This window comes from Silurus aristotelis, assembly GCF_946808225.1.
Source record: "Silurus aristotelis genome assembly, chromosome: 19".
NCBI classification, from domain to species: domain Eukaryota; kingdom Metazoa; phylum Chordata; class Actinopteri; order Siluriformes; family Siluridae; genus Silurus; species Silurus aristotelis.
This window is the reverse complement of record NC_139592.1, coordinates 8,351,881-8,376,484: the sequence shown is the minus strand read 5'-3', so window position 1 is coordinate 8,376,484 and position 24,604 is coordinate 8,351,881. Positions and strand designations below refer to the sequence as shown.

The 24,604-nt window shown below is 40.6% G+C and overlaps 1 protein-coding gene and 1 long non-coding RNA gene across 13 annotated transcripts in view; both read right to left on the bottom strand.

Annotated features, from left to right (window-relative positions):
• Positions 1 to 24,604, bottom strand: part of agrn (agrin) — a 253,929-nt gene that overhangs the window by 136,372 nt on the left and 92,953 nt on the right. For all 12 annotated transcript variants that reach the window (XR_014538003.1, XR_014538004.1, XR_014538005.1 and 9 more), the window contains one exon: positions 21,296 to 21,334. Coding sequence is in view for 9 of the 12 variants with exons in the window: in XM_083569686.1 (XP_083425812.1) it covers positions 21,296 to 21,334 (39 nt within the window). In the remaining 3 variants the exon portion in view is untranslated. The remainder of the gene's footprint in view (positions 1 to 21,295; positions 21,335 to 24,604) is intronic.
• On the bottom strand, positions 1,439 to 8,222 carry LOC310741753. Its single transcript, XR_014538058.1, has 3 exons — positions 3,939 to 8,222; positions 2,286 to 3,324; positions 1,439 to 2,236 (listed from the first exon to the last, which is right to left on the bottom strand). It is a non-coding gene; the product is annotated as an uncharacterized lncRNA (long non-coding RNA).

The window sequence follows — 24,604 nt, the reverse complement described above, 5'->3', positions numbered from 1 at the left end:
AGCTTTATTTTCATATAACGCATTCTTATAGAAAAGTTTACTAGCGGAAAAACTCTCATGCAAACTATTTTACAATAAACATTTTATGGAGCCAAAGGTAGATTTTTTTGTCGTACACCATACAACATAACACTCGATATGAAATAGTGCTGAACTTTATTACAAAAATAAAAATAAAAAAACATTACCGAATCATGGAAATGTGCTAAATGAAATGATATGTATATATTAATTAATAAATATAATTATAAAATTAATACATTCTAAATTATATATATAGCTAGCACTCTCTGCGCAGCGCGCAGTTTCCTGTATAAACAATCAGCACGTGGCCTCAGTGACTCGCCTCTAGAGGCCGCTCTCGTAATGACAGCGGACCCGGAAGCCGGAAAATCGGTATGGACTTTTGCAGATAGTTGATTGTTCCAGCAATCAACTATCGGTGCCTATTAATCGGTTGACCTCTAATATTCACCCTCAAACATTCACCTTCAGAGATATCAATGCCACTTGAAATATCATTTCAAGCCCTTCTCTTTCTTTCTGTCGGTTGTGAAAGCTGACTGCCTCACAATACAATTATAATCATTTACAGTAATCCAGGGAACCTTTTTAAACTGTAAGGGTAATGTGTCATCCTTTCCTGCACCATCTTTCATCTTTACCCAGGTATCGCCAATAGCAAAAATGGTTTCCCGTGCTGCATTGAAGTTTTTGTCTGTTTTCAAAACCACTCCAAAAAGGTATGAAAACAGCTTTCACACTATAAAAACCCCTTTGTGCAACTAATACAGCACCCAGAAAAATATGTAGATGAAAAAAAGAAACCTTAAACAAGTCATTATTGACATTATCGTTTGGAGCCAAATATGCATCCTCTATATTCTTTTTCTGCAAAAAAAAAAAAAAATCCTATATGATGAATAGACAGTGCCAGAAAGCAGCAGTCACTGGGGTGGTAATAATGAGTTCCCGGTGTCACACCTGTCAGTAACATCAATGCTACCAAAAAAGCCGGAATGACACGGCCCCCTTGCAGCCAGGCCAACTGGTGTCCATTTCTGCTAGACAAAGAGCTCAGCCAACCCTATTCCATCCCTCTCAGCACCCTGATCAATAACCACGCTGCCGATCAATGCTTCCACAAATCACTTCATTTTCTCTTTCTTTCTCTCTCTCTCTCTCTCTCTCTCTCTCTCTCTCTCTCTCTCTCTCTCTCTCTCTCTCTCCCGCTCGCACAGCCGGCACGGCCACAGAACGAGAACGAGCCGAGGAGTGAGAAAATAGCCGACTGTCACGATAAAATGCGACCTGCTCCGTCTTTGCTCCCCAACCAAAGAGCAAGTAAGCACAAAATAAAGCCCATTAAACGCTGGCCAGTATTTCAGAATAAAAGAGCTCATTTTATCTGCTGTCAAACTCCGCATTGTTTAAATTCTTTTTTCTTCTTCTATTTCTCGCTCTCTTCCTTTTTCTCTTTTTAATGGCCTTAAAAAGCGAGTGCAACTTATGATTGGGTTGTTTCGCACAAATCAAAGCAAGCTGTGCTATCCATTAATTCAAATCCCTACAGAGAGATCTGCAGTACACGATTTGTACAATGCACACAATATTTCAGGAAAGAAGGAGTTGAACAATGTATACATTTCGAAACATGAGCTATGCCCAGTCCCTCATCGAGCAATCGCATTCCTATAGTGTGCACTAAATTAATCAGCATAAACAAATATGGCTCTTTCTGCTCTGTGTTTTTTTTTTTTTTATTGTCTTGTGACTCATTATCGTTTCTGTTGGTAGTGTAAAATTTCTTCAACGCTGGCCAAAGAACCAAATGAATTTACCTGAGGTATGAGCTGAGCAGGGTTGAGAACAAAACGTTTGATTACACCTATCAAACTACGTCTTTTCGAGGTTAGGTCATTTACATCCTAATGTAAATGTATTCCATTTCAGCGTTGAAGCGTCTGGTTGCCGAATTAAAACGTCTGGCTCGTGGTGGGCGGTAAAGCAGCAGAAACGAGACAGCCGGAGAAATTTGTCAAGCCGCAGCAATTAATAAGAACAGAACAAAAGTACAGGTTTCTTTATCATTTCTCAATGTGGCCTCAGCTCTTGCATGTGATTGGCTAGAATTTACAGCAGTTACTTTTCCATGTAAGAACTTTTAAGAATCATTAGCAACTGTTTAGCAAATACAGTCAAGAGGGCTAGACGTTTGGGGTTTGGTCCGGGGATTCTAGCAGTTGTTGGACAGTTGTTGTAAACCCTCGTCCTAACAACTGAACTATTGCAGGCCAAAAGGATAGGCGTCTGCTCTAAAACCAGTTTCCGACATACTTAGTCAGTACCCCATTACCCTAGATTGTTAGGTAACTCACACAAGGGAAAGTTATAACCATTGATAACTACAGTCAACTTCAACAGAATAAATCTATTCCACTTTTACACCATTCACAGAATCATGGATGCTTTAAATGGCTTTGAAAAAATAGTCACATGACCTAAATTCTATCTTCACTAAGTGTGTGGTATTACAAAGAAAAGAAAGCAATGTAAACGAAACGGCACGATTTTCCAGACTGAATTAATTGGCCTTAAACATACCAGTCAGTCTTTTACTCGATTATGCCACACATTATCAGAATTGCAGCATTGCTGCATATATTAATATATCCTAGTGATCTAGTGTTATTAAAAAAAAATAAAAAATCCAGTAGCGAAACTCAATATAGCTGTCCAGATTTGAGAGATGTATCATAAAGAAAACATTTCCAGGAGACAAACTAACATAGTGAAGATATTTTTTTCGGAAGCCTGTGTCATAGCAAGAATGTTAAATGGACTTCACTTTGAGAAAGCAGTGAAGACACACCCAAGCATAGCAAAATGGTGGTCATAACAAGTCCCCAGCGTTCCCTAGCATATGTTGTGCCTATGGCGGTAGCGTTTGATGTGGCATTGCAAAACGGTTCTGGATCTGCTTCTTGTTAAGCAGCAGCACATGGTCAAACACAAGGAGGGAGAGGAAGAAGGAGCAGTGGATGTGGGCTCTTTAAAAAACTAATTAGGAGCAAAGGTATGTCTTCTGTGAAATTGGTCCCCTGCTACTAGGGATGGTCTCACGTGGATAGCATAAAAGTCTTCTTTTTCTTGCTTTAGTGAAAATGCTGTAAATTTGAACCTAAGAACTGCTGCTTTAGTCGTAATGTCTGCTCTTTGCTCATCTCAGAATTCATATTCAGAAAATAAATGTCTTTTCAAGATGCTTAGTAGTGTGTGTCTTTATTCTTTAATAACTGTGTACAGTAATGATATATAATTGTACTGTACAAGCAAAACTGAATAGAACTGAATAATGCAATAATGCTAAGACTCTGTCCTCCGTTTTTTTTTTATTGTTCAAGCCATAAATTATTCTCCCACACTCTTTAAACACACACAGAAAACATTTGCAAGAATATAGCGAGATGAATTTTGTGTACATTCGTATAAATATCACATTTAAAGTCGGTACTGTACAGTAGCATATAGCGTAGCATAGCCCATATAGGTTTCTTGTAATGCTACTTATTTCTTATGATTTTATATATGAATATATGATAAAGCCCCGGTATCGCCAAGCTGCCACTCTTGGGCTCTTGGGCCCTTGAGCAAGGCCCTTAACCCTCTATGCTCCGGGGGTCCCTTACGAGGGAAATATCAAGGTCCGTGACGTTGGAGTGACGTGGGGCCGCCTTCCCGTGGGCTCACCACCTGCAGGAGGGACCGTAAGGGACGGTGCTGTGAGGATTGGGCAGCAGTCGAAGGCGGGGGCCTGCCCCCGCGACCCGAATTACGGATAAGCGGGAGAAGATGAATGAATGATACACTGCACTGTTTTTAGGTATACTTTCTACTTTATTTTATAATGAGTAATTATATTTTTATTAATAAATTACCGTATTTCAACATAAAAATTTTTCGGGTAAATTGAAAATCGTGATGAAGTGGGACCACGAGATTCCAACCACGATAAATTGAGGGACGACTGTATATATAAAATTCACACGCAAAAAGGATTGCACTCGGTACACATGTGTACTGAACCGTAAGCCGTGAACCAAAAATTTTTTATCCCCCTAATAAACAAATATACATATAAGAAATATATTTATTTGCCTATATGTCACACTCCTGTTGCTGTTGTCCATTAGACCTATCCACAGCTGCTTTTTTGTGTGCACACATTCTGAAACATAATCCAGTACTCACAATCACTAAGCATTCAATAGACCAAGCAACAGCCTATGGGCACCTGTGCATCTCTTCCCCATAAAGCACTTCTGGCAGTTTGTAACTTGACATATTGAATTACATTCCTTTTAGATGGACCCTATACTTCTTTTCAAATGGAGACCACATGATCAGGCACAAACGCACAGGAATTTATGCCCCGAGGAATGGGTGTGTGCGATTCAATTTATACTTCTGTCAATAATTATGTCTCTTTGTGTGATTTGAGAAAGGCCAGTTACAGCATGGGCAAATAGCTCTGTAAGACCCAAACAGAGAGGGGACTGGAGATCTAATCTACAGTACAGTACAGTACAGTACAGCCTCAAATGTAAAAGACCAGATTCCAGATCGCTCCTCACTCCTAGAGTGGCATCTGACATGAAACAGAATTTCTACTAAAGACATCACTGAGTGTTAAAGGAAAGAAAATCAAGATTCAGTGTAAGTGAAGTGAGGAATATGAATAATGAAGAGTCAGGGGGAGCAGGCGCAAACCAGGCCTTGTGTAATTGCACCATGATTGGAGCTTGGCATTAGACAAACGTCTGTCCATGTCAGGACCCCAGCAGGACACGTTAAACCCAATTACTGTGGCGAGGAAGCGTTCCTTATCCTCGGGCCACGTCGAACTCCTGTACGTATCACTCCAGCCTTGGCACACCATCATTGCAACCGGCCACGGCTCAGTAGCAGCTGTGCACAGAAGTGCCTGAATTCCCAGACAGGTTTCCACCGTGTGCAAAACAGATGGAGCGCTACACCCCTACCTAACCAGTTACAGTACACTATCCATTTAGAGACATTCAATGGAGAGAGAGAGATGAAAGAGAAATGAAACAGCTAAAAAGAAAAGGAGAGGAAAAACCAGTACAAACAGGTCTGTTCGTGTTTTAAAAACAACGTCCAGGTTTAATGCTGGTTGTCGCTCAGAAATATGTGCACTTCCCTTGCCAACAGAGGCATCAATTCCTGCTTAATTGACAATCCAAATAAAACGTCTAAGGCATAATTAGCAGGCGCCCTCATTAAGCACCCTGCATGCTAGAGAACATGAGTAACTGGGTGGACCTTTTATTCAGCCGTTCCCATGCCACGGAGATTTAAACATAAAGCAAAGGCCAGTGGTAAAATGAAGTGAAATGAAAAAAAGGTGTAAGGCTAGGGACCTGGTACATTACATTAGCATGTAACTATTTCGGAGAGAATGCCTCAAAGGACAGGTAAAGCACAGGATCCAGAGAAGAATTTCTGAAAGTAAAAGGAGTGGATGGACGAGATTGACAGGCACCCAGGGGACCTGGCAGGATCAGTAGAGGCTTTTCTAACAGGCTCAGACAGTCGGTTCAGAGAGGAGCTGTAAGAAGCGGCAAACAGTCCTTGATCCCCAATTACTCAAAAAACACCCTTAACGTCCTGAGCACAACACAGTTAAAAGTCTCCTGCAACCACTGGATTGATGACGCCTCTTCAGGAGTTCACAAGAATAACAACATTTTAGCATCTTTCTGTGCTTTGAACATTCGTTTCTGTATTTGTGTTAACATTTATGTGGTCGTAACCTTTGTGTTTGGTTTTGTTTCTGGCAGTTCCTCAACCTCATATCACTCTAGGGACATTTAATCTTGATCATGTAAGCAGTGTTTTCTAATTAATTCAACTAGTTTGGTTTCTCAAAATCAATTTGAACTAGTTAATGAATTCAACACTCTAAAATCCAGACCAGGATCTTAATACAGAATGGCACATGAAGTTTGTGATTCTATGGAATGAAGCAGATATTCTAAGAAGACAGTAGTGCCCATCCTAAGAAAGAAAGGTGCTTTATACGTCTCACATGTACTTTATAGTCCAAGCAATGTTAGGAAGCTGGGGGTCAGAGCCATGTTACAGCACCCCTGGGGTACAGAGGGTTAAGGGTCTTGATCAAGGGCCCCAAGGGTGGCAGCTTGAAGATACCAGGGCTTGAACACCGGACCTTCCGATCAGTAACCCAGAGCCTTAACCAATGACTTACCACTTCCCCCAATATTTACCTCTGTATTTGTTTTTGTCTTGAACATGTTAACTGTTCTTTCCGAATAAAGTATATTTATTCTGTTCTTCAGATTTTTACTCTAGTCAGCAGAAAGTTAGGAGAAAAAGTATTGTAATGGTGCTCAGGTGTTGTATCGACTCTTTCAGTCTAGCACTTTCACTGAGATCATGAGTATGCGCTTACATTTTTGTAAAAGTGTGTCATCCCATTATGCGGTTGGAAAGACACTCTGCTGCAAGAGCAACCCGATGCCTGCAGGTCTTTGTGCACTAGCAGAACTTTACTAAGTGACTACAGCCTCTGGGATTTTTGTGCAATGGTATCTGCAGCCATTGGAACCGTTAACACTCAGTAGCTGCTCTACTATACAAAAAGGCCACAATTGCTTCCCCAAAGCTGTCCTTAGACTTCAAGCACATCCAGATGCCATCAGCCCCTACAAAGATGATGTTATCCTGGTGGCAAAGAACCACCAGGAGAAAGAAGCAATAACTAAACCTAAATATCCCAGAGATGGGTTAACTCCTACAGTGAATGAGAATCTTTATTTTCCTCGCTCTGCTTCCCTTGTGATCCTGCCTCCTCCAAACCTCACGTCCAGGGGAGTCTCGAGTTCTGTAGCAATCAGACAGAAGTCCCAGAGGCCAGGGTTTGGCTTGGCTGTAGACACAATAGGAATGTAATGACAGAAAAAGAGCCAATTTTGTAAATGGACCCTGTTTTTTCTCTGCTTCGGCCTGTATAAAAATACATCCCTCTCTCCATACGAAGCATGTGCGGCAGTGGATAAAAGATACGATTGGAATCGGAATTACAAACGTGCCCTCTGCATCCTCTCATTGCGACCACCCTGTCTCCCCGTGGCTCACCGAAATGATTAGCAAGAATTAAACACACTCTGATTAAGCCAGCATGTTGAAGGAAATACCAAGAGGGACAAAGTCAAGGAAAAATCTAAAGAATTACATTCCTTTCTTAGCCTTAGTGAAGACTCACAACAGATTGCTAGAGTTATTAGGTTTCCATCTGCCAAATGTCACACACGGGAATGTGACATGTTTTACATTAAGTGCACTTGAATTTGATATTTTGTCGCTTTTCATGAAATAACAGGACTGCAAATCGAGTAAAGCAAAGGGTGACTCAAAACACACTTTAAATGAATGTTAATGCAGGAGAAGATCTAAATGGGTTGCAAACTGGGGTGTTATGAATCGCAATGAGACAATATGTAAGCATGAGCAGCCATATGAATAAGAGCAGGATTATCAGGACTGCATAATGTGTTTCGCTGAATAAAAGGCATTTTAAAAACATATATATTTTATTCACAGACGGAACGGTGCGAGCGAGAGTGATGTGTTAAAGAAAAAGCAACATTTCCGATCCGGTTGTAAATTCAGAGATGAGAACAGCTGTTATGCGACTGCTGTTTCTGAACCAATTTCCAATTGACATTCCTCTCCACAAATTCAATATCCATAGTGAGAGAAAGGTGCCATAATATACGCCTCTCAACCTTCTCGGTTACTTGCCCCCCTCCCCCGTATTTCTTTGTAAATGATGTCATCTTTAACATCCATCCTTCTTTCTTAGGCAGATCCTACGGTCCAGCTTTCACCCTCTCTCGCTCTTATTGGTTCTGGTATCAGTAAGGCATTGTGGCACTCATTAAAGGTGCTTGAGAGGATGGTCTTGGGTGAGATGATCCACCTGTAAAGTGTCCCTGAACCTCAGTTTTAGTCCTAAAAGCCGTGCAAAGGCTGCACAGAGGCCACAAGAGGGCCGACACCGAAGAGCAAAAGGTCGGCATGAATTGTGCATGAATGTATGAGCGATGAGTGTTGCCATAGCGACGCGTTCCTGCTCCTTTCCTGGCTCCAGCTGGGCCTCATCTGTGCTTGGTGACTAGCTGGAATGGAAGACAGCGACCGGTGCGGACGTGCATAATCATCGGGCCAAAATCTGTTATGCAGCTTAACATTAAATCTCGAAGAGAGCTCTCGAAACTGGAACAATGAGAAATACCTCTCAGCATTACAGGTGCAGGAACTCGATCCGGGTACACGAGCACACGAGTGAATTATAGAAATAATGAAATTACGCCAACTGGGACTGAGACGTGCTGAGCGAGCAGACGTGCCCATGTAAGCATGCATATGTGCACATTCATCATATTTAACCCAAATACGCTTTGTTCTGCTACAACATATGCATACAAACTCTGTCATTAAAGCTTCTGCATTTCATTTGCTCCAAAATCTCTCTATTATGGAGGCCACGTTTTAAAAGTCCTCCTACACAGTTTAGATCTCTCTATCGATTAATCGGTTCATCGTGGGCATTTACTGTACTAACGTCACACTCACTAGCAAGTAATTTCGCATGAGAGGCAACTAGAGAAAACTGAGGCTTCGAAAGAATACAGTATCTGATCAAAATTCAGCACAGAGCCATGCAAACCCATGCAGCAGTAGAGAAGATGATACAATTTCGGTTTGCACTCACTGAATGCCAACAGCACGCTAACGCACAGGCACGATTCTACAGTGGAAGCATTTGCTCTTCTAAGCCGGGCCAACTAGTCTCACTTTGCTTAGTGAAGTAGTGGGCCTGACCTTCTGTGACTAACAGGAAGCAGCCAGGCCAATATGGCCATTTGTGGAACGTGAAGTGATAGCACTGAAGTCAGAGATTGTTCTCGATTTAGCTGAAAGCTGAAGTAAAAATCGCCTAAACAATTATAATGATCAACACACTACAGTCAGTATTATAACCCATAGCTCTTGTGGCTTGAGTTGGACCAAATAGTTTTCGCCCAACAGTTTGCTCAAAGGATTTGCTCTGAGTTTTCAATATGTGCTTATTTATTATAACATGAGTCTCTGTTTTTGTCCAGGCCCTGTCTTATCAATGATTTGTTACCTGACTGTGTTCACCTGTTTTATGGTACTTTTTGTCTACATACATCCTGCTGTTTCTTTGCAATGATGCAAAATCCAAAAGTATTTAACCTGTAAGTAAATCTATTTACTTTCTTCCTGCCTCTTACACATGCCACAGCAACAGACTATTGCACATCTGTTTTGTCTGATAAACTATGTACATATGTTTACAACATAAAGATGATTTGCCATCCTGTGCCATTCAGGGTAAATTCCCGCCTTTTGCACAATTTTCCCGAGATAGATGTCCCTGTCTGGTATAAAGCCATCACTGAATGAATAATGTATATTGGTAGTGCATCTTCTAATGATCAGGCACTCGTTAGTTCTCTACCTTTTTTGAAAAGAACAAAACTAGACATCATCATCCAAATCTGTTCTGAAAAGTTTGCCAATATCAGTGGGAAAAAGCTATTCTTTAATTATAAGAGTTTGAAAAACCTGCCTGCAGTTGGGATCGCAAACACAAACAGCTTGCTTCACTAAAGATCTGACAGACACAGTACTTTCAGGACAAGCAAACAAAAAAAAATTTTCAATCCTGGAGAGATCTGAGCGATCTAAAAATATGTTGCAGGAAGCCTTGCTGTCTAACAAACGTTTGAACTATGTACCCAGCGATTGTCAGTGAAACAGTCTTCTTTTGCGCACTGTTACTCAGCGCAAAAATCCATTGACCTCGCGGGTTAAATAATCTGCCATTCACAACACTTTTCTCGCTCCTCACTTCAGCCCTTAATTATTCCTTTCTCACACATGGATGATCACAAGCATAGAATGCCTTTGTCAAGACTCCTGTAATTATTATCTTCAACAATTCCGGCTAAAATAGCCTAATGAGAAAGACTGCTTCTTTGAATTGCACGGAACGAACAAAACAACCTCCGGGCACTGAATTTCAAAACCCGAGATTGTTGCAGTGAAAGTAGATGCTGAATATATAAAAGCAGAAAGAGGCTTCATCTGGAATGTGTGCGGTACCCTTGATTTAATCAGTGGTTGGTTAAATAGAGGTGCACACCTGATGGTCGGATCCTGGTGACAAGAAGCCTGGCAGGCATCACTGCTCTTATTAAAAAAGGCGTCACTCTCCTGCTCTACTACATGGATCGCTTGAGCATATGGCCAATCTAATACATAATCCCTGTCTCCAGGAATGCTTCACATATCACACACACACACACTCACACACACACACACACACACACACACACACACACACACACACACACACACACACACACACACACACACCAGTATTATACCCCTGCAGCACCACAATGTCAAAGACTTGGGGGAAATATAGAAGCACACACCCGGTTACTGCTATCTTTGGAGTTCTCTACCACCCACTCACACACACACACACACACACACACACACACACACACACACACACACACACACACAAATTCATAGGCATAAGCAGAGCTGCACTGGTAGAGGATGCTGTTGGAAAACTGTTTGAGGTGCAAAGAACTTTCACTTGACTGTACTTTCAACATGGAGCCAATCAGTAGCAGTAGTGTGTGCACAGATTACAATGTTTAACGCTTCTTTTTATCAACTTAAATGTTACTCCATATGTAATAATAATAAACAAATACAAATATAAAGAGAAGGTGGCCTATGATTTGCAAAAGGCTACTTGTCTGTTCATTATTTAAGAACCAGAGCAAATGGTTGAATAAAGCTGGTAGTAAAGATCAGTCTCCTTTCAGGATTAGGCTATGCCTATTTTAGGTTTAACATTTTCAAATGCACATACACTGTATAGACAAAATTACTGGGACACCTGACCTTTCCTGTTACCACAAAGCTGTAGGCACACAATGTTTAGGATGTCCTTGGATGCAGTATAATAAAATGTTGCGTTCACTGGAACTTGGAAACTCAAATCTGTTCCAGCATGGCAATGCCCCTGTGCACAAAGCGAGCTCCATGAAGATATGCTTTAAGTCAAGTCAAATCAAGAAGCTTTTATTGTCATTTCAACCATATATAGCTGATGCAGTACATAGTGAAATGGACCAACGTTCCTCCAGAACCCAGGTTTACATGATTTGGAGAGGAAGATTTTGAGTGGCCTGCTATAGAGCTCTGATCTCATCCCTACTGATCACCTTCTGGATGAATTAGAACGCTACACCCCAGGTCTTCTCACCTACATCAGTACCTGCCTTTATTAGCACTCTTGTGGCTGATAAACATACATTTCCACAAGCACACTCCAAAATCTAGTGGAACATCTTTCCAGAATAGTGGAGGAAATTATAAAGCAAATTGAGACTAAATGTGGACTGTAATGCTCAAAAAGAACATACCATATTTATAAACCAAGTGTCCATAAACTTTTGCCAATACAGTGTACAGATTACTGATACAGAAACTTCCTGACCAATTCTCTGTCATTTCTTTTTACTCGCAGGCTAAAAGCTGACTACGAATGCTGCAAAAATCCTATTTGATGCTTCCTCTATAATAATAACAAACTAAGAAGCTTTAGCCACTGCTATGGCTGCTTAGAAGGGAAAAAAAAACACAAATAGCAGGATGACCCAGATAAGAGGGTGGAAAGAAAGTAAATAGAAATGTTAAAAAGGAGAGTTATTATGGTGGAAATTACCTGAGCAAATTGCTTTGATTATTTGACTTTGTAGACTTTAAACTGCTCTAGAATGAAAACGTGGGGGCTTCAAGTATTGCAAGTGATAAAAAAAAAAAGGTAGCGTCTCTGTGCTGCAAATACAAGGGAGAAAAAAAATGTCCAACATGACCAGCAGAGGTAATTATGTTTCAAAAATAGAAATTTGCTTCTTTAGATGGGTCATTTATTTACAGCAGTATAAAGTAATGAAAGAAAGAAATCGGCCCAAGAACTGAGGGCAAGTTAGCATTTTTACATGGCCAGTATGCCAAAGAACAGAGCAGAATATATTAGAATATTTAATTACGAATACATAAGTGTCCAATTACCTGGATGTGCCTGAAATGGAGTATCCAACAGTGTTAATAGAGAGTATTTTCATATCTCCTAAAATTCTAAAATGCTAATAATTGTTCCCTTCAGCAAACTGCCTGCAAAGCATCTTAATGAACATAGAAAAGAAAAAAAAAAAACACACCTCCTGCCAGCACGATGTTTCTGTCATCAGGAGGATACTGTGCTTCAAAAAGCAGCACTTCAAAATGCGACTACGAATGCGGCAGAACGCAGTCTCCCATATGGCAAGTGAGTGCTGAGGGACGATAGGCGTTACGGTCAATTTAAACACGCCAGGATGGCACTTGATGTGCATTTAAACAGGTTGATCTGCTAATACAAAGCAGGTAACAGCTCTGCAAACATTTGTAGCGTTTTAATCAACCGTAAAGGGAAGGACAAAACCATAAGTGGAACTTTAATTAAGTACACACTATTTGGACATGGAATAGGGATACCTCACTGACGACCATACGTGTTTTTCCCACAAACTGTTAAAAGCACACCGTTGTATAGGATGTCTTTGGATACGGTGGCATAAAATTTTCCCTTCACTTGAACCATGAGATCCAAACATGTTGATCTAAATCAAGAAACCTTAACCAAACTGTTGACAAAGCAAGCACCCTGGGATGGAGTGGAAGATCAATCTTGAGTGGCCTGCTATAGAGATCTGACCTCAACCCTATTGAACACCTTTGGGATGAATGAGAACAAATCTCCACAAACACACTCAAAAATCTAGTGAAACATCTTCCCAGTTAAATGGAGGTAATAATATTAGGAAATGGGTAATTTAGAAAGCACATACGAATCTTATGGTTAGGTGTCCACAAATGTTTGTCCATATAGTGTCAATCTTTGGTTACAATAACATAATTCGAGCCCTGGTGCTTGTATGAAGAGAGAATTTCTCCAGCATAAAAAAGGCTGCTATGGCTATTGTAGTTCCTTTTTAAAGCTGTGGTGCGAAGTCAAAAACGTCACATGAGCATTTTGTATACTCAACAACATGCCCGAGTTTAGACTGTAAGCTGATTCAGGCTTATAGAATTCATACTGAGAAAGTTCTGTGCTTGCTTTTCACATTCGCCTCATAATGTCATTTGCAAGGCCTGAAAAATACATGTTTTGACTGAGCAAATATTGAAATGCAAAAGTAGGTGAATGTATGAACGAATGAACGAATTATTCGTCTGAGAAATTATGATTTAAAAAATGGCTCTTGCAGGCTCTTTCGTCTCAGGTGGAGCCAGAAGCACACACTCAAACTTACACACACACATACTGGTGTTACATACTCCAGATCGTATTCTACTTCATCTCAAAGACTGACCTGTCCACAGCACACATGCCCTTGGACAACAAGAGAACAAGCACTGGAAAAAAAAAATTGAAGCAAGGTTTCAAGCAGTGTATGATGATGAGGATGATGAAAGGAGCTGTAGCAAGAAGGCAGACAAAAACTCCAGCATTAGAAAGTGAAAAAAACATGTACAAAAAGATTAGAGCTACACTGTAAAACACAAGGATGGAAAAAATTTCAGCAGAAAATGAAAGAAGGTGCTAAAACATCAGCTAATCGTCTTCCCTAGAAGCACTGATATGGATCTTTCTAATGACAAGGCTTTCCTGAGCAGGATGCTGACCGACCCATTGTCTTATATAGCGTATCACATCCCCTTTGCCCTGCATGCATCGTGCACGAGAGCCAAGGCAGGCCTGCACGGATGAGCTGGAAGGAAAAAGCTTAGCGGTGAGGCTTAGGGAAAGTGTGGGGTGGGCGGAAGGTGGGCGTACAGTTCAGAATGGAATAAGTGCAGCGATTTAGAGTGCAGATTCAACTGGCACATGGAGAATTTATTTATTTATTTATTTTTAAACCACTCGCCTAATCTACGTAAACTTGGAAACCGAGGTGCAGCTGGAAGCCATCGCTGCCACCTCCTACTGAGGGTCTGCTTATTTCATGTATCACATATGGAGTCAAGACGGAGGCGTGCCCGGAGCGTACATTTGTAACCCTTTGCTTCCAAGGGTTCATGAACCTTTGTTTTTTAGAGTTCTAAACACTCACGCTCACATATGGTAAAGTCCATGTGTACAAGTTTGAACTGCTATTGAACGGATATATTTTTTTACGAATGACACAAATGCTAAAAAAATGGCACAAGAAGCCTGAGATTTAGAAAGCATGATGCTTCACTTTTTTTTTCTACGTTGCTTATATCAAATGCGAAGGTTCAAATCTAGCATCAATCAAAAGCTTGACAAAAGCTATTAAGGTTAAGCAATGCATCAATGAGGTCTGTTTCTCTTGTCTGCTAATTGGTGCACACGTATCCCATCCTCTCACCCCCATTCAGCAAAATCTTTCTCTCGCTTTTTCTCTCCCTTTTGAAGAGAAAATGTACATTTGGCAAGCAGAATTCAAATTCCTTTCCAGATTCCCACCTGCTTGTCTCCTCTTCCTCTGACTCGTGCAATCACTTTCATTATGCAAATGGCCTAGGTACAGTCTTCTCTGGAGTCGCATGTTAGCGTCTGCATACAAAACAGCCTGTATTCGGCTTCAATTAGAGAACCCAAGGTGTATCATTAAATAAATAAAAAACCTGCACAGGAAGTATTCGCATCTTCCTAGTTTCTCACCATCGCACCCCTCCACACGCAACACGTTCTGACACTCCACACTCTCCTGTAGTCTTTAAAGCAATGTCTGTTGAAGCGGATTGAAAGAGAGTGTAACTGCTCTTGGATTGTAATGGATGGACAGTTAAAATGCATGCGCACGCTCGTCCATATGTCCATATCCCGTATGCAAGATCGTGGATAGTGTGGTCCCTTTACGCAGCACTTGGCCTGCGCCCGTAGCCACCTCGGCATGACGGCCAAGTGGAAAAGTTGGCTTTCGGCCTCATCAAGCTGCCTAAGCACCTTGTCATAATTGTGTGCAGCAACGTAGTGCACACATGTCAAACAAGGCATTAAGGGAAGTCAGGGATACAAATTAGATGAGTAGAGATGGTCTTGCGTAGGGGGTCGAAAACAGATTTACACACACACACACACACAATTATGGATAAAAGTATGAATTTTCCAGTAATGTGTGGGCCATTCCAAACTGTTATTACAACAATTGGGGCACGTGGTTGTCTTTGAAAGCAGCAGCATAAAATGTTCCCTTTACTTTAACTAGGAGACTCAACCTGTTATAGCATGACAATGCCTCTGTGTACAAGAAGATATAGTTTACATGGATTGGACTGGACGATCTTGAGTGGCCTGCTATAGAGCTTAACTCTATTAAACACTTGGACGGCTGAAAAGCACCCCAGGCCTCCGCACCCTACATCAAACTTAAATTTTAGTAACACTATAATAGCTAAATGAACAAAAATCTCCACAAGCACATGCCAAAATCTAGTGGAACATCATTCTGGGAGAGTTTAGGTTACAATAAGAGCAAATGAGGATTTATGGAATGAATTGTTTAAAAAGCACATATGAGTCTTATGATCAGGTGTCCACACACTTTTGTTCATACAGCATATATAAACAAACACACACACGCTGAGATCTCGGCCAGACCCTGCTAACTCTTTATTACTCTTCTGCATTGCTCCCAGCAGGCAGTAGAGTAATAGAGAAGAAGCACCGTACAACTCCGCCATGCACCTTGTCTGTTTGTGTTAGGAATGCAGAAAAGAGGGAGTGAGCAAGAGAGATGCAGGCGTTGAATGATTTAAGGTGAAGATTTATTGTTTCCTGCTCGTTTCTTCCCGGCCCACTTTATCATTCTACCGCTAGCCGAGCCGTAGCGGGTAAGTCTGCTCGTGCCAACGCCGGAGCATTTTTTTCATACAGAATTTCAAAGAAGGTTTCGGCTTACTGTAACATTACTACACTCCCTTAAACCCAGATCTGAGTTTTGAGGAGACAATCACCCTTAGGAGATTCAGAGAAATATGATTCCTTTTCAGCAAAAAAAAAATCAGTAGACACAGACGTATTGTCTGAGATGCATGTATAAAAGTTGGAGGTTGTCATTTTAGGGCCCTCTGCTGCATGGGGCATAGAATTGAAAACAAATATAAATCTTTTTTACCTCAAATCTGTTGAATGTAAAAGAGCATTTTAAAATAAAGAGGAGGATTAAATAGCAGGGGGCGGAGTTTATTTATAAGTCAGTGAAATCCAGTCAGAAGGGTGAAAAACAGGCCAGCAATAGCAATACTGCAAATGGGAAGGTTTATTATTTTAATAAAAAGACAAATAAAAGTGTTGTGCTTGTATCGTAAAGTAAGAATATATGACAAATACTCTTTCCTGTCAATCACAGTGACACTAGCCAATCAGAGGTTACTGTAAAGGTGCGTCAGTGTGAGGAAGATTGTAATGCTGTAAACATGAGCCGTTTGTAAAAACGTGTTTAAATGGCCTCACGTATTTTAAAGGAAAAATGTTAATGTTGGTTAGCCACCCTGCAAAATAGTAGTTTTTGTGTGATAAAAAGGGCCGGTCAATGAGTGGGAAATTGGCAAGGGAGGGGAAAGAGTTACATAGTTAATATATTATTTACAAATCAGCTCAAAACTGTGTAATAAATATAACGTATGATGCTATTTACATCATGGTTCACATCACTATGCTGCAAATCATGCCTGAAACACCATACAGGGTTGTTTATTTCTAAACAAAGAGATAATCAATTAGAAAAGAAGAGAAATCAAGATTCCAAATATATAATAAAATAATGCCTGTGTAATAATTATCACTGTCTTAGCAGATCCATTATTTATTGCAAAAAAATCAAGGGTTGGAAAAATGAGAACTTGTGCTAATCAATATCCCAGTAATCTCAGTCTCAGGAAGATAAAATTTAACTGCCTTCGTCTAGAAACTAGATAAAATATACTCCAATGATCCCTACTGTTGCACACTGAGTGACCTACAGGCATCCAAGCCACCCTTATTAGCCTGGAACATGTCGAATGACCCCCTTCGACCTGCGTGACTGCGTGCTCGCTGAAGCATTCCAGCAGCTTACAGAAATAGCACTCAACATTTCATCATCTTGTGGAACGAATAACTGTCATGCGTTGTAATTACAGTAATTAAATTCAACACAACATCCCGAAAGACCCCTTCCTGTTACCCTCCTTGTCCCCCCCCCCCCCCCCCCACTGCTTCAGTGTACCGTCAAGTGCTTTGACAGTTCAGCCAGCCAATGGTTGGAGCTGTGACTTAAAACAGCTGAAAGACTCTAAAAAACCCACCTGATTACAGTTTCCGGAGGCAATGTGAAACCGGACCCGAGAGATCCCTGAGTTTCTAAAGCTGAGGACAAACGACTGTCTGGCAACAAAGCAAGACTGGATGAAGAATTTTTTCCTTCTCAATGGCCTACACTGGCCAGACAGAGTCCCTTGATGCCCAGGCAAAAGTTAAGCCATGTCAGAAATGCAGACGTGAATGTCAACTGGATTCATTTCTATGCTTGGGCTCAATGGCAAATCTGTGTCTGTGCTTCTTATGTAGGTTTTGACCCATAATTAAAAAAAAAAAAAAACTTTTTTTTTTTTAAATGTCACTAACCAATAACTTATTTTTTTTCCTGCAAAAAACTGGCTAGCTGTAGTCAAAGCAAGCGATATATTCCTGTATCTCTTTAACCTTTTCACAATTCCGCATGATGCTTTTAGGATTTTTTTTTTGTAGTATCTACACAAGTTAACTTTAATAGGTTTTCAGGTACATTTCTGTGAGGATAAAATGTAATAACGTCAACCTCAAAGCCCCGACCTGCAGCTTTCTGGCATCACGGTACACCTACGACAACCTTCCACATTCCAATAAAATAGACAAGCAAGATATTTCGGAGGCTCTTTTGTCTAAAATCAATGATAGAAAAAGATTTAATTAAGATAGGAAAGGAGTAATAATTAATTCCGCATGTCTCATGTCATCACGAAGGCAGCGATCGATGAATAAATTAGGCCGCATGAGCTCTACTCTTTATCCGTGCTTTTTTTTTTCCAAAGTTGTTTTCCTCCTCCTTCTAAAGAAAGAAGTAATAGGAGCGTTTTGAAGTGAGGAAAGTTTGGCAGGTTCTCTGAACAGTTCTCTATTAAGAGCGCAACTCCAGCACACACAAACAAATTCTAGTCTAAGATCAAGTCACTTTTCAATTCGAACATCCATTACAGTGGCAGGTACAATGTAGCCCCTGTGGAGGGGGACACTCACTGTGACAAATGCCAAATCGGAGGATGATTTCTGAGGGAACGCACTCATTACAGCAAGCAGAGATGTGTGTCAGACAGCGGGAAGCTGGAGAAGGGCTTAAGTTACCAAAACTCCCTGTCATTGCTTCACAATTTGGCCTAATTTTAAGGCAGTTATGACAATGTTGGGTGGCCTATTGCCACAGGCTACCGAACGACAAAAAAATGCGGGATTTTTTTAACTTCTAAAATGGTGTGCATGTGCGCCCGGCGAAAGCGTACTTAAGCACAAATAAAAAAAGAAAATAACCTAATGGAAACTGGCTCTCTGCCTGGTCTATAAATGATTACACCACTGTGGTTTGCAAATGAGTGTTCAGTATAACATACGCAGAGATCGTTAAAGACTAAATTATGAACTACAATTGCATTTGGAAAATGAACTCTCGAATCATTACTCCAACAAAGCTTTGTAAGCACGAAGTGTCCAGGTGGACAGACTGTGGAATCCGGCCAAGAGCCGACCGCACTCGACCGGACAGGTGGTGGCTCTGGGCATTCAGACAAGCCAACTCTTATAATAGGCTAGCATTACACTGGGAAATAAAAACGCTACCCAAAAACAACAATCCAACTTTTCGTTCTTCATGGCTCTTTCACAATCTTCAAATGATACACGAGTGTCTACAGTGTTTTTCCGAAGCCAATGACACCTCAGCTCAGAATATCCCAAGATTTGGGCCAAGTCTTTATTTTGGCACGTTCAGAGCAAGAATTACATTAGTCTGAAGTGCTAATTGCGAACAAAAATTAATTTTTTAACTTTAATACGATTTTTTCCAACCACCAGCTTAGTGACACAAAACAAAGATAATTAACGGTACTTCGTGCCGCCAAGTTTTTTTTTATGGATGACCTTTTATCAAGACTCAAACTCCCAGAATCTGGCAGCTCTCTGTCTGTGAATCTCACTGTAAGCTAGCACCGCTTATCACCGAGAGACATAATGACAGTGGACAGAGGCGTCTCACTCTTCCAGTCACGCGGCGACACTAATTAGAGGATGCTTTGTTACTTTGTTAGGTTTCAGCTGGTGATTAAATTGCTTTTATTGGACAAGACTTGGCTTTTAATTGCAGCCCAGCATAGTATAAACACCCTGCCGTTATCGGGAGCGAAAGAAAAAGAAAACAACAACCGCTGCACCAGTAGGATGGAATCCTGCTAACTTAATATCGCAGCAATGCAAAGAGTGTATTGTTGAACATCCGGGGCTCGGCTTTTGTAAAATTAAAAATGCGTAGATAATCAGGGTGTCCTTGGAATGAAGGGCACGTTCACTGGATCACTGGCTTGTTCGACTCTCATTTTCTTGACAGCTAATCTGGCCCGCCTTGCAACAAATTATTCTAATATTTAATGATGGGGGGGATAAAATCAGGGATACATCTAATTGGTTAACTGATCTTTCTCAGTGCCTAATGTCCCCTGGACGGCTGTAGCCCGAGGCTAGAATCAAGAGATGGTGAGAAAAAGAGAGACTTTATGTGTCAAATACAGAGCATAAAACCTTTCACAACTATTGGAAATATAATTAAGTGCTGGCTGCAGCTTTTTAAATGGTCAACTAAAAGTAGAAACACAGTGTGCTTCCTGGAGAGCAAAGAAGACATTTCCATACATAAGGAATGAGCGCTGTGATCAATAGTCCACAGTTAGGAATGCATCAGGGGAGGAATAAGCTGATTTGCTTCGCTCATTGCTCCAATTTTGCTTCTCAGATACTTCCCTGAGCCTTTATTGCTGTTATCATGACATTTTTGCAGAATACAACAGATGCAAATAAGAATTGGGGCATCCATTAAAAAAAGCTATTCATAATGTCCTTTACCTTCCATAGATCTCAAATGTTTCCTTTCATTCTGACAGTACAAGCTGAGAGATGAGGTCAGTCGATGCGTCAATCAAAAATAATTATGCCTGGACACCATTTTACAATGCTGTTGAACAGCTGGGAAAAAGTACACTTGCTGCTACAAATAGAGATTTTTGTTCCCCACAAGCTGTTTTTATTCCTTTTTTTCCCCTTTAAAGAACTCAACATCCTACCAAGCAGATGATTGCCCAATTTTAGGCCAATTCCTATTCACTCCTGAGAAAAAAATTGTCGGTGGTCTGGTCTGAACTTTATCGTTAATCGGGTTTGTTTGTTGTTTATTAAGGCCCGAGCCTCCCTTCTCTCGCCTTTGCCACGACATCCACGATAAAGTCACTGAAGTCTGATATTAACGTGATCCGTCTCCACATCCAGCGGCGAGGGATTCGAATCCGATCCTTATTTCATCTTGTGCCATGCATAAATATTCATCAGCAGAAACCAGCTGTTTTCTTCATTTAGAGGGGTTTGTAGAGAAGGACGCCATTTGCCGGTAATTTGTTGCAGTTTAATTAATGGATTTTTGCGTGTGGGGGTAGCAAGAAATAATACTTCGCTAGCGATGGAGATTTATATCGCCGAAAATAGGTGAAAAATTCAGAAGTGAAACTTGCCCAGAGCTAGCCTATTTCTGATACCCAGGACTAATCTGACCAAGACAAATTAAATTGCCAATAAATCCAACATCAAAGCAGTGTGTGCAGGCGTGTGTGTGTGTGTGTGTGTGTCTGTTGTGTGTTTTAATTCCTTTCACTATTCCTTATTCCTAAGTGTATGCGAACACTCTAAACTTTTCAAACAGTGTGAGGAGCATCAGGGCGAAGACCTGAGATCATTATCATCCCGAGTTAAAGCTGCTCGAGCAAATCAGGCAGAATTCCTCTGAGGACTTACCATCAGGAGGCGGGACATTCGGCGGGTTGCCAGGTTTATCTGGAAAAGAGAAAAGAGAAAGAGAGAGAAAGCGATAAGTACATTGCATTAGTTAAGAGAAATGTATCAACAGGTCCCCGAAGGGTTGGCAAAGTCAATGAGGTGGAGGCGGACACTGCCTGCACTTGGAACCGTCTCACTCAGAGGAAGATCTCAAAAAGATAAAAAGTCCAAACTGGCTGGGAATACAGAAGTAATGCTCATGAGCTGTCATTTACTTCTCACACAAAGGTCTCAGGTGGTTATATAAATGGCTGGCAGTGTCTGGATCCGGAAACAGACTTGCCAGAATGTATGACTGTATTCCCCAAAAAAACCTCAGGTATTCTGAATCATGTTTCATAGCACTGAGGCCACACACACAAACACACACACAAACACACACACACACACACACACACACACACACACACACACACACACACACACACACACACACAAAATAATCAACTATAATGTATAACACAATGAAACAAGTCTTTTTACAAGGATAAGATGGAGAAAAATTATTAAATAGTATGTTTCTCCTTCTATTTATTGCTAAATTTGCTTTCATTTACTGTCTAGGTATCATATAGGCAGTCTAATAAAATCATCACCTCATTGTTTCTCTTTTTTCCGGATTAAAGACATTTGTAACTTTATATTTTATAAATAAAGGACATTTAACCTTCAACATTTAAAATGAACACCTTTCCTTGTAGGTTGTGGTGGTACAGTACACTTTCCTTTCATCTGGAATCAATGCACAACCAGACTGATAGTGTTACCTTTCAGAGTACAGCTTTACAGGTATATTACATGCCCCTCTCAGGGCCAAAGATACTAAAGATTCCACCTCATTTAGTACGTAGTAAACTAATAATAATCACATTGTACACATTGATAGAAACATTTACGCAGTTATCCAAACAGCCAGCCATGTGGCAGCAGCACAAGACATATAATCATGCATAAGGTCACGCATACAGGTCAAGAGCTTCAGTAATATTCACATTGAACATCAGAAAAAAAGGAGAAAATCTCTGACTTTATCCATGGCATGATTATTAGTACAATATAGGATTAAATGCTTTAATTTCTTGTGGGATTTTCACTCAGAGTCTATAAAGTTTATACAGAATAGTGTGTAAAACTGAACAAAATTAAATCAGGAACAGTTCCATGAGTAAAAACACTGTAATAAAGAGGTCAGAGGAAAGACTGGTTCGAGCTGCCAGGATGAATATAGTAACTCGTTTCATTTCTCATAACAACCTAGCTTGAAGTGGATGGGCTACAACAGCAGAAGACTACATCGGCTTTAAATTCTGTCACTCAAGAACTGGAGTCTAATGCTATCATGGGCAGAGGCTCAATGAACCTGGAAAGATTAGGAAAAAAAAGCTAATTGGCCTTCAACTTTTTCAAGTCTATGCAGTTTGGGTGATTCTGTGCCCTTGATAACCTCAGATTCCTATTTGGTAAACAAGAGTTAAAGCTTATTTGGACATCTTGCCTTTGTAGCCCATACAGATCAAGCTTTGATGTTATCTGCATTATGAGATGCTTTTCTGCTCGCCACGGTTTTGAGTAAAGAGTAACTGTGTCCATTCTGGCAGCTCAAATTTACATTTGCCGCATTTGGCAGACGCCCTTATCCAGAGCGACGTACAAAAGCTCTTTGAGTCTCTAGCAATGAATAAATCTACACTGGTACGCAAGAATCAAAATTTAATCTGGACATTATAACAAGGCATTTCCACTTTTTTGCACCATTCGGTGTAAATTCTAGTGAAATACTCAAACCAGCCCATCTGGAACCAACACCCAAGCCACAGTTTTTTCCACCATGTTTGATGTGAACACTACCTGAAGCTCTTGACCATGTTTGTGCCGGATTTTATCAATTTGATTTAGGATTTTGCTACACGATTGGCGGATTAGATAACCGCATAAATATTAAAGTGAACAAAATTTGTAGTTGCTTTTCTTGACTCTTTGCTTTTCTTGTTCTTCTTTTACGTCACACAGTTATTAAAAAATACCCTCTTAAAAGGAACAACTTCACAAGAACACACACAAGCATCAGTGTGTTTTAGTTTACAGGGACACTCGCACAAGAAGCTGAACGACATATCGAGAACTCAGTATTTTGGTTCGATCTACACATTGATGCAAGATTCATTGCTTGCTGATTATTTGTTTGTTTGTTTGTTTGAAATTCAGAATTTCACAAAGAAAGAAAGTCTGAACCATACATACATAATGTAGAACATCACTTCTACAGAAAATCCATGTTTCCTTGGGTTTTCCAGTATTGTGATTTTGACCGATACAGATTGCACTACACATTCTCTGGATTTTCCGTCAGTATCAAAGTATTGGCACCCCCCCGGGTTTTATTTGCAGCGTGACGCAGGTTTGTTGAAGCTCGGCTGCCAAGTAGTAAGACAAAAAAGTCTGAATCCCACAGGCGGCGCTTGAATGAGTGGTAAAAATAGATTATATAAATGTGCTGAGAGATGAAACACATAGAGAAAAGATGGTATGTAGTGAAAAAACAGAACTGTCAAATAAGTATGTGATAGCAGTGTGAGAAAGAGAGAGAGAGAGATTGAGAGCAAGAGAGAGAACAAAAAAAAGAGTTTACGCTCTGATTTGATAGAACAAATTTCACAGAGGCTCTGTGGGAGTGAGCTTGGCTACTATAAAACTGAAAGACTTGCCACCCATGGAGGAAAGTTTTATCATGGGGTACGTGTTCACACAGCACAAGTCTCTTCATAGGAAAAAATCGATTTTTTTGATTGTGAAAAGTCGAGAAACTCAAGAACTCACTTTCGAACAATGCAGTACATGAATCTTTGCTAGTATAAAGCATCCCTGGTGCCCTGCTCCTTACAGGCAATGGTAACTCATGCATAAAAACCCTCATCAGTTATGCAGGCAGACTAACACACACACACACACACACACACACACACACACACACACACACACACACACACACACACACACACACACACACACACACACATGCATACATGGCCAGATTCTGCATTCCTTAGAACTGGAGTGGCAGAATTGAGTTTAATTTTATGCTCACTTAAAATTGCTTGTCAACCTCGAAGCGTGAGCAGGAAAGGAGGCCAGAATTGGAGAGGAGAGATAGAATGAGGAAGAGGTAAACAGACTGAGAGAGAGAGAAAGAGAGAGGGGGAAAAGGAAAGGGGTTTGTGTATCATGCTATGAATAATGAAGTGTCAGTTACGAATTTTCATACGAAAA